This window comes from Lotus japonicus, chromosome 4, assembly GCF_012489685.1.
Source record: "Lotus japonicus ecotype B-129 chromosome 4, LjGifu_v1.2".
Classification (NCBI taxonomy): domain Eukaryota; kingdom Viridiplantae; phylum Streptophyta; class Magnoliopsida; order Fabales; family Fabaceae; genus Lotus; species Lotus japonicus.
Window position 1 is genome coordinate 73,108,767 of NC_080044.1, and position 10,329 is coordinate 73,119,095.

Genomic DNA, 10,329 nt, shown 5'->3' on the forward strand with positions numbered 1-10,329 from the left:
TTCTATTTTTTTTGGTACATCGGAAAGATAAATTGCACTTGCCAGAAATCGAACCTGGATCTCCCCCTACCCAACCATATGTCCCCAGCTCCTACCACACATGCGTCTTCTATTTTAAATGGGTTTAAATAATAATTTAATATTAATATTAATCTTTAAATGTTAAAGAGAGTGATTTTTTTTTCAAGAGAAAATATATCATGTATTGAGAGAACGGGGATTGAAATCCCAGGATACAATTGTATGAAGGTTTACAATTGTAGCATGACTTACAGAAGTAACTACAAAACATAAAAGCAAGGAACAAACCTACAAAACAAGAACTACAGTGGGGTACAAGCAAACATGGTTCAATCTCTCAGAGAGTGATTTTATTATTACGCATGATATCAATGAAAAGATTGAAAACATTCTCACTGTCCCTTTTCCTTCAACTATATAAACATTAAATTAAATGGTTTTTAATTGTATTAATTTTTTTATTATTTACCTCAAAAAAAAAAATTAAATGGACTTATTAATATTTAGTTCATATGAGTTAGGAACCCCATATGACACAAGTAATTAGTTTTGATTTCTAAAATTATTAATTAGTTATAACCATTTCACTAACTCTTTCCCGTTCATATATAAACTGAGTTATTTGCATTGATTTTACAAAGACTCAAACTTTAAGTCATTTTACGGGCACATATAAGTGGGTGTATCATTTGTATAATTTACTTCTAGCCAATTTTGCATGTTTCTATCCCTCCTTCTTCAATAAAGAGTTGCCTTTCATTATTTCTTAGTTTTTATTATTTATTTATTGTCTTGATTTTTTTTTTGAAATTATTGTCTTGATGCTAAAGATAGGTTTTGATCTATTGTTTTTCTGTATCTAATAATGGTTGAATTATTAAAAAAAATAATGTCCACATGTAAAATAATTTTTTATCGGTAACAAAAAAAATTCATTTAAAAGTTGGTGGTTTAAAAAAATTAATGTTTTTATTAATCTTTAAAAAGTTAATATCATTGATGAATTTTTATAGCCATAGGACATGATAAAATATTTCGAATTTATAAAATATATAAAGATTAAATTAAGGATAAGATGCATATTGTGATTATGATTTTAGTAAGTCATTTAATTAAATTATAATAATGAGAATTTTATTATGATTTTATTTTCACAAAATTAGTTACAGAAAAAATAGTTGTCACTGCGAACTTGGGTTGACACAAATGGTCATAAGTTTTGAGTTTAACTTTCATCTTCACATAGATCGAGGGATTGAATCTCCATGCATCTAATAAAATCTCAATTTGTGGGCAACCCTCATCGGGGAGATTCCCAATGCCCCTACCCTAGAGTGAACCTCGGTTGGCCTTCCCAACATGCCGCTAGCGGCATGCACGATAGTCTAAAGGTGATTTCTTTCCATTCTACCATGTTTTTAGACAAAAAAGATTGTAGTAACTTTCCCATATAATTATTATATTAAAAAAATCAATTAATAAAAATTAAGCAAATCCAAATAAATTTATCCCATTCTACTAATTATTGTCTTCTATTTTTTATCTTATATTTCAAGAAATCACAAGGGTTAATCATAATTTCAAGTTTGATTCTCAATATATGACCTATGAAGAAGATCTTTTACAAGAAATGTGCAACGCTACATTCTCAATGTGATTATTCCAATCGAAAAAAAATATTTCAGTATCTATTTTTAGCATGTTCATGTTACAATCAATCGAGCATATAGGAAAACAACAAAAGATAGAAAAAAAAATCATAACTAAAAAAAACAATTATTCAATAAAAAAAACATACAAATTTATAATTTCTTATATCTAAAATAAATTTTATTCTTTTAATCCGTAAAATATCTTTAAGAAAATAACACATAATTTAAACAAATCACAAAAAAAGAAGAGAATATCCCCGTGCATCACACGGGTAAAAAGTACTAGTAATATAAATAAATAGAAGGATAGAATGTCACATTGACGCAAATTGTAAACATACTAGCGTTTTTACCCCGTGCGTTGCACGGCGAATATTGATCTCATTATTTAAGCACGATTAATGAATTAGGCTTAATAGCTCTTTTGGTCCCTCACTTATCACAATTTTTCACTTTTGGTCCCTTTAGGAAAAAATTAGCAAAATTAGTCACTCATATTTACACACTTATGCAGTTTTCGTCTAAATAAGGATCATTTTTGCAAACAAATAAGCAATGTGGAGGACCAAAAGTGCTAATTTTTTTATTGGGAACCAAAACTGCAAAACTGTGATAAGTGAGGGACCAAAAAATCTATTAAGCCTTGAATTAACATATGAAAAATTGAAAAATGAGCATTCAACCAAACAAAATCACAATGAGTATTACACAACTTGCAAAATTTGACAAAAACTTTATATACATTTAACCCTAAATATTTTTAAAATTATAAAAAATATACTTAAATTAGATTAAAAATTGTTCCCAAGAGTTAGCAATAGTGGTAAAAGCTAGGAGCCATAAGGGAAGGATGGGAATGAAGAGTTAGCAAAAATTATTAGTTTTAACATGAACTATTTCTTGTGTAGAATGTTTTTCCCCGTCGAACTTTTTTACCATGTAATCTAATCATAAGTATATAATACTCATTTAAGAAAAATGTTTTAAAATTTGACTGAAAATTTGGCCTCAATTACTATTATTTAGTACTCATTTTAAATTTCAAACTCAAATCTCAATTTTTTTTTACAATTTTTAAAAAAGGAAATTCATTAACTTAAATTGAATATTAACTCATTAATCAATGAGATCATTATATAAATTATATTTATTTCTTAAAAAATTAAAAGAAACCTAATTAATTATTATGAATGAATTTACAAATGATTTAGGGTGGAAAGAAAAGCGTATTATGTGTGTCTGAGCAAAATAATTTAAAATCCAAGTGAAAAATTGGATCAAATTACTTTTATTTAGTACCCATTTTAAATTTCAAACTCAAATCGCAAAATTATTTTTTACAATTTTAAAAATAATAAATTAATTAAATAAAATTAAATATTCACTCCTTAATCTATGAGATCATTCCATAGATTTTATTATGAAAGGAAAAATCAGAATCTACTCATTAAAACGGAACTGACTCTTTTTTTCATCATTCCACTATGAAATTTCATGTTGCCCAATTAGAATTTTTTTTTTCTAAATTGATTATTCATTTCCTTTTTACTTAAAAAACGGATTTGCCTTATTTATACTCATAACTAACTAAATCTGATTTTGCTTAAGAAAGTTGAATATGTACTGCACTCATTAAATTCAATATTTATTTTCTTTTTTCATTAAAACTAAAGGATTAAGCGTTTACATTTTTTTTAATATCACACCATAAATTTTGACGCAAGTACTATTATTCACAACCAATTTTCAATTTCAAATTTCAAACTCAAATTTCAATATTAAATTGAATATCCACACCATAATATATGGAATTATTCTAAATTTTGTATTTATTACATAAAAAAGTTAAAGTAACTCCATTAATTATTATTAAAGGAGAAATCAAATTTATTCACTAAAACAGAATTGACATTTTTTAATTTATTTTACCTTGAAATTAAATGTATCCCAATCAAAATGATTTTTTTTTTAAATTGATTATTCATTTCCTTTTCATTAAATAAACGGATTTCTCTTATTTATATTGATCACAAACTAAATTTGATTTTGCATAAGAAAGTTAATATCTATCCATTATATTTATTATTGATTTGCTTATTTTGTTAAAAAAAAGTATCAAGTGTTTTAAAATCTGACTGAAAATTAGGCTCCAATTACTATTATTTAGTACTCAATTAAAATTTCAAACTCAAATCTCAATTTTTGTTTACATTTTATAAAAAAAGAACTCCATTAACTTAAATATAATATTATGACCTAAAAAATTCTATATGACCTAAAAAATATAATATTCACACCATAATCTAAACGCAAAACAGTAAATAACTCAAAGTGCACAAATAAATAAATAAATTACAACATAAAACGACAATCTTTGCTAAGTTGGAAGAAGACGCATCAGCCTTTAATCTAGAAGTAGTTGTCATGAACGGATCTGAACTATCCTGAAATAAGAGTAAAAATTGAAATTCACAATACATAACTATCTATAGTGATAGCATGTGCATATATAATAGTATTTAATTTTATTTTAACTTACATCACTTAATACTAATTATGTAAGCCGCAACTGTTCAACACTGTCATCACCAACCAAAATCTGTGAACACCAAAAGAAAAAGAGTATAACCAAATTGTAACATGCTAAACATTAAATCAAGCAGCAAGGTCAGTAGATGAAGATTCATGCCTAAAATATAAAGATGTATATGTTTTCCTGAGTTATATGTTTCAATATGCTTTGCTCAAAATAAATGTGAATCAAAAAATTCATAAGGCTTACCTCTCCTTCCTCGTATCTCTTCTTTGGTTTTTAATTGTAGAACAAAACTCAACCAAGCCACTCTGGAAAAACAAACAAAAAATTTCACCAAAATCTAACAGAAAGTAGGAAGAGGGCAAAAACCTCACATGTTGTATTCACTCTTGAAGAATCTTCCATATAAGCTCACCATCCCCAATTCCAATTCGCAATAAAAGTCCCACGGTGATGAGGCCTATGAAATTACAGAAGGAAAAGTAAAAAAGCATCACTCCAATCAAAATCATTTCAATAAATCACACACGCTGCAGATCATTTCATAATGTTCATAGAAATGTAACTATACCCTTATGATATGGCAAGAAACTGGTTGAATCAGAAGCAATACCTGAACTTTTTTTGCTTTTTCAACATTTGCTTCTCAATTTCCCAGTCATCACAACAATAGTTATTTCAAAGCTCTTAGATGATGGTTAAATAATGGAATGATAGAGGAGAAGAATTACATAAGAGAGTTTATATAGATGAAAACAATTAGGGATTAGGGTTTATGTTGTTTGCATGTGAAAAAAGGAAGGAGAATATTGTTCCAAAAAGAATATTCAAAATTTGAATTTATAGGTTGTCAAAATTTTAAAATTTGAATCTTGATTTCAAAAACGCACTTTTTGAAAGGTTAGCAAAATCAGTTTTAATCACATAAAAAAAAGCAAAATACGTATAACAAAAGTGAGAAAGTTTTCGTTTTTAAGCCTTATGTATGAATAAGAATATTAAACATCTATTAATGTGATTTTGAATGATTATTCCATAGGTAGTCAATGATGGGTGATGACTTTTGTTACAGCATTAATGGAGAGTTTAAAAAAAATTAAACAACAATTAATAATATTTTGAATGACTATTCCATAAGTAGTTAATGATGGGTGATGACTTTTGATTCAGCATAATTGGACAGTTAAAAAAAATTAATCAACAATTAATGAGATTTTTTATGATTATTCAATAGATTGTCAATGATGGGCCACAAAACCAAAATTAAGGAGAAATTGTCTCACCATAAATTTGTCAGAATGATTTAGAGCTTGACACTTGTCAGCTAATGAGGGAGGGTGGATAAGAGTGAACCTGGGAGTGCCAACTCATCTAAGTGGGTCTCACAGAGTTCTTCTTTTCTATAGTATATAGATAGATGTGAAAGTGGTATGCTTATAAAAAAAAATATGAAAGTGGTACTAATTAATTCATATTAAACTTGAAGAAAATCTTTGATTATTATTTTGACGGAAAACAAAACCTTATATATCATGTAACTTTAGAAGTAAATCAAATCAAATAGAATATTGCTAAAAAAAGAAAATAATGGGGTTATATAGGATTACTAGGGTTTGGTTCCCAAGTCTAAGCACAGGAACGTACGGTAATGGCGAAAACAGTTTTGGTTCTTGTCTGTTTTGCCATTCTCTTGCTTTCAATTCGTGTAAAGTCGAGGATGCATGATGATGATGAAGATGAAGAGTTGTTCTTTGATGGTTTCAGTGGAGCATCTAGCAACATGAGCGTAAACGGTTGTGCATCAATTGAGCCGAATGGCCTTCTCCGGCTGACAAAGACAAACGACACACGAGAAGTAATGGGGGACGCGTTTTACTCAACTCCGATCAAGTTGAAGAACTCCACAACAGGAAAAGCTTTCTCCTTTTCCACAGCTTTCGCATTTGCAATATTCAATTGGTATAGGAAACCCAGTTACCACTGCTTCGCGTTCTCCGTTTCCCCTACAAAAGCACTTCCGAGCCAGTATATCAGCCTTATCAGTCCCAGATATAGACAAGAAGAATTAGTGAAAGATCTGGACGAAGTCTATCGGCGAAAGAACGACGGGAGTTTCTTCATCGTTGTCTTCAACAGTCAGCACTACTATATCGACTTGAACGACAACCTCAACATCGCTGCACATGCACATGTTGTTCACCGTAGTATATTTACCGATGAAGTGGTGATTCAAGCATGGGTGGACTATGATTCCATCAACAACCAATTGGAGATAAGGCTTTCACCAAACTCGTCAAAACCCACTTCACCAATTTTGTCTTGGAATAATGTTGATTTCTCGCCAATTCTCAACGATACTATGTATGTGGGATTTTCTGCTTCAACAAGTGTGCTCGCCAACCGTCAATACATCTTAGGTTGGAGCTTTAAAGTCAATGGAGAAGCTATATCTCTGGATTTGGAAACATTGCCATCACTCTCTCCGGTGTTAAATCAGGTGGATGCAGATTCTTATAGGCAAGTATATTTTATGCTAAAAATGTTCCTAGCTGCTGCTGCTGCTGCTTTTGCTATTTGTAGCGTACTGGCATATCTAGTTGTGCTTGCATTCACGAATATCAACAATCGTAGATTAAAGTGGAAAAGGCTTAACGAGCCGTAGCTAGCTGCACATGATCATGGGGTGGACTGGACTGTACTGGACTTTTTTTTTTCTGTTTCTTGATCAACAATTTTAAATTATAACTCATTATTGATGACCAATTTTTTTTCACTACATGAAATTGTACTTACAGTTCCAGATTCTTTGCTGCTAAATTAAAATTTCTTCTCAAATCCTCCTTTACTAGAATATCTGCAAATATAAACTCGACAGCATTCTTTGATAGCTCAAACATTTCCTTCCTTCCAAGGCCTTGATAATGGGGTGGACTGGACTGTACTGGACCTTTTTTTTTTTCTTTCTATTTCTTGATTAACAATTTTAAATTATAACTCATCATTGATGATGAATTTTTTTTCGTCATTTAATTTCTCCTTTATATAAAATTGGGTGTAAGTGTAGATTTTAGATAAGAATGTGTGAAGTGTCATTCTTGCAAACTTTAAGGAGTGAGTGTATTTTACTCTAATATTTTTTAATACATAGTAACGTTTTTTGTACTACATAACTCACACCATTGAGATTTACGTGCAAAAATCTGATTTTTTTTTTTTAAATTGCTTGAGTAGCGTTTATAAATTGCTTGAGTCAAGGTCAACTCCTTAGATCACCCGAAAAGCTTTGACCAATTTAATTTGTGTGAAGATTACTTTATCAAAGCCTAGCCTATCAAGTCAGTGTTGTGCATACAAAGGATTCAATTACTTGTATTGTTTGATAGTTTTTTTATGTAATATGAAGGTTAAATTTGATTTACTCAATGTTTCAAAGTTTAATATTATTGGAAAAAGCATTTAATACTTCATCGTGACATCATCCAATTTCTCTTCAACACATACCAACAGTGTAGAAGATATCTTATTTTTCTCTATATCTCTCATCTTATCACATCTATCATGTTCATTACTTCTCTCTTCTTTTCCTTTCGTACTCTATTAGATGTATGTACTATGCGGATGTCTACCAATCATTTTCCTCTCCTCAATACATAATATCTAGTTTTAAAGTATACTCAAATATTACCTAATACATAATATAGTTTTAAAGTATACTCAAATATTACCTTTTTCCTGTGGTATGGCTGGGCTCAAGTTGCCGCATCCCCCGCACAAGTACATTCTAATTGAAGTAGCTGCCACTTGTTTTTAGGCCATAATAAAATGCTGCCTCATTTGAAACTTGTGGGGATGGAACGTGTACATTGCTTGAATAATCTTCTTCTGAGGAATTCAATGTAACCTATGATCACATGTAGAGAAAATTGTTTAATAACATTACTTAGATTAGACCTTTCTCATCCCAAGCATCCATATCTTCTATATAACAAGAGACAGATACAGAACAATAGCTAACATATCTTCACAATGGCTACTTCTTCCTTAATACCTCCTCTTCTTCTTCTTCTTCTTCTTTCACTCTTGTCATTATCAGTTAGTGCATTGAATTCCCCTAAACCCCTTGCCTTCATTCTTCCCATCAAGAAAGACCAAAAAATTCTTCAGTACTCCGCTTCCATCACCATGGGAACCCCTCCAGTGACCTTAGATTTGGTCATTGACATCAGAGAACGTTTCCTCTGGTTCGAGTGTGACAACCACTACAATTCATCAACCTACCGCCCTGTGCAGTGCGGTACAGCGAAATGCCAGCAAGCCAAAGGTAAAGATTGCATCACCTGCACTAACCACCCTCTCAAAACAGGATGCACCAACAACACTTGTGGTGTTCAAGTATTCAACCCCATAAGTAAGTTCTTTGTGAGTGGAGACATAGGTGAGGATTTCTTGTCATCTGTGTATAAAATAGTAGACAATGCAAGTGAAATTTCCATTTCCAAGGCGAGGGTGCCTAGCTTCCTTTCTTCATGTGTGTACCCGAACAAGTTTGGAGTTCAGGGATTTCTCCAAGGCCTAGCCAAAGGTAAGAAAGGGGTTTTAGGCCTTGCAAGAACTGCTATCTCCTTGCCAAAACAACTAGCAAGTAAATATAATCTTCCCCTTAAGTTTGCACTTTGTTTACCTTCACAAAAGAATGGACATGGAGATCTTTTTGTTGGTGGGGGTCCTATGCCTCCTCATCGTGATGGTGATGATGATCCTCCCAAATTCCTTGACTACACCCCACTCATTATCAACAACTACAGCACAGGGCCAATCTTTGATGGCGATGCTTCCACCGAGTACTTCATTGATGTGAAGTCAATTCAAATTGATGGTGAAGTTGTCAACTTTGATACCTCTCTGCTCTCTATCAACAACAAAGGAAATGGGGGCACCAAGCTTAGCACTGTAATTCCTCACACCAAGTTACACACTTTGATATACAAACCACTAGTGGAGCATTTTGTCAAACAGGCTGTGGGCAGAAAAATGAAGAGTGTGCCAGCAGTGGAACCATTTGGCGCGTGCTTCGATTCGAAAACCGTTGGCAACACCAACACTGGACCAGATGTGCCTAAAATTGATCTGGACCTGAATGGAGGAGTTCAGTGGAGTATCTATGGTGGAAATTCAATGGTTAAGGTTGGGAAAAATAAGTTGTGTCTTGGATTTGTGGATGGAGGAAACATAAGAACTTCAATTGTTCTTGGTGGGCATCAGTTGGAGGATAATTTTTTGGAGTTTGATTTGGTGGATTCAAAGCTTGGTTTTAGCAACTCCCTTCTAGTCCATAATGTAAGCTGTTCCCATAACAGGTTCCCTTAAGATTTCACTCTTCACTCATTCATAAAAGCTTGACTTTGTGATGACTTATAAAAATTGAAAGCTTAGCTACAATGTCAACTATAATTGCATGGAATAAAAGTGCTCATTTGAGTCTCACTATATATATTGTGGTAAACCCAACTAAATTTATTTGTCTATTTATAAACTCTAGTATTTCTTACCAATTAATTTCTTATATCTTTGTGCGTCGTGTGAAGAATGATTTGTTGAGAGTGTTCTACCTACTTAGTGCATGTTTGTTTTGGTGTTAACTAAATATAAACATGACTTCACACATCTCAACCCATTAACGGAAAAATTAAAATTTATCATGTTGAGATAGATTGGAAAAAAAAAAGGTAAAAAGGAAAAATAATGCAAGAATATTTTTTTTTTCTCTCAAGGAAGCAAGAATTTTAACTCGTACTCAAAAAACTGGTCAAAAGGGCTGCTGCCACTTTGCGGTCGCTTCTACTCTTCTATTTTGTTTTTGTATCACTTTGTTTTTTAAGTGAGAAAGGACCCAATTTCATGGTCTTGATATGGGCCTTAAATCCTTAGTAGATACTGATTATTTTGTTATTTTTTCAATCTCTAATCTTAGACAAGAAAAAAACTCTACTCACCATATGAAATTTCTATATTGGCCAAAAACGGGAGAAAAAAACAGAATTCCTATATATATTTTTACATTTTTTAATTTATATTTCCCAAAAAGAGTTTTGTTTAGCAATAAACAAATAAAAAATGCAA

At 31.4% G+C, this 10,329-nt stretch overlaps 2 protein-coding genes and 1 long non-coding RNA gene across 3 annotated transcripts; 2 read left to right on the forward strand and 1 right to left on the reverse strand.

The window, feature by feature from the left end:
* Positions 1-3,840: 3,840 nt before the first annotated feature.
* LOC130715512 (uncharacterized) lies at positions 3,841-4,948 on the reverse strand. The gene is made up of 4 exons (XR_009011680.1): positions 4,823-4,948; positions 4,456-4,669; positions 4,213-4,272; positions 3,841-4,117 (listed from the first exon to the last, which is right to left on the reverse strand). It is a non-coding gene; the product is annotated as an uncharacterized LOC130715512 (long non-coding RNA).
* A 909-nt stretch (positions 4,949-5,857) lies between these two features.
* Positions 5,858-6,871, forward strand: LOC130713327 (L-type lectin-domain containing receptor kinase S.4-like). The gene has a single exon (XM_057563101.1). It carries the CDS (start codon positions 5,858-5,860, stop codon positions 6,869-6,871), a length of 1,014 nt encoding a protein of 337 aa, XP_057419084.1.
* Positions 6,872-8,234: 1,363 nt separating this feature from the next.
* LOC130714814 (probable aspartic proteinase GIP2) lies at positions 8,235-9,693 on the forward strand. The gene has a single exon (XM_057564770.1). It carries the CDS (start codon positions 8,236-8,238, stop codon positions 9,574-9,576), a length of 1,341 nt encoding a protein of 446 aa, XP_057420753.1. The 5' UTR covers position 8,235; the 3' UTR covers positions 9,577-9,693.
* Positions 9,694-10,329: the final 636 nt, after the last annotated feature.

What these genes read in the sequence shown, in the direction of transcription:
- LOC130713327 (XM_057563101.1), top strand. Translation starts at nt 5,858, where the DNA reads ATGGCGAAAACAGTTTTGGTTCTTGTCTGTTTTGCCATTCTCTTGCTT.
- LOC130714814 (XM_057564770.1), top strand. Translation starts at nt 8,236, where the DNA reads ATGGCTACTTCTTCCTTAATACCTCCTCTTCTTCTTCTTCTTCTTCTT.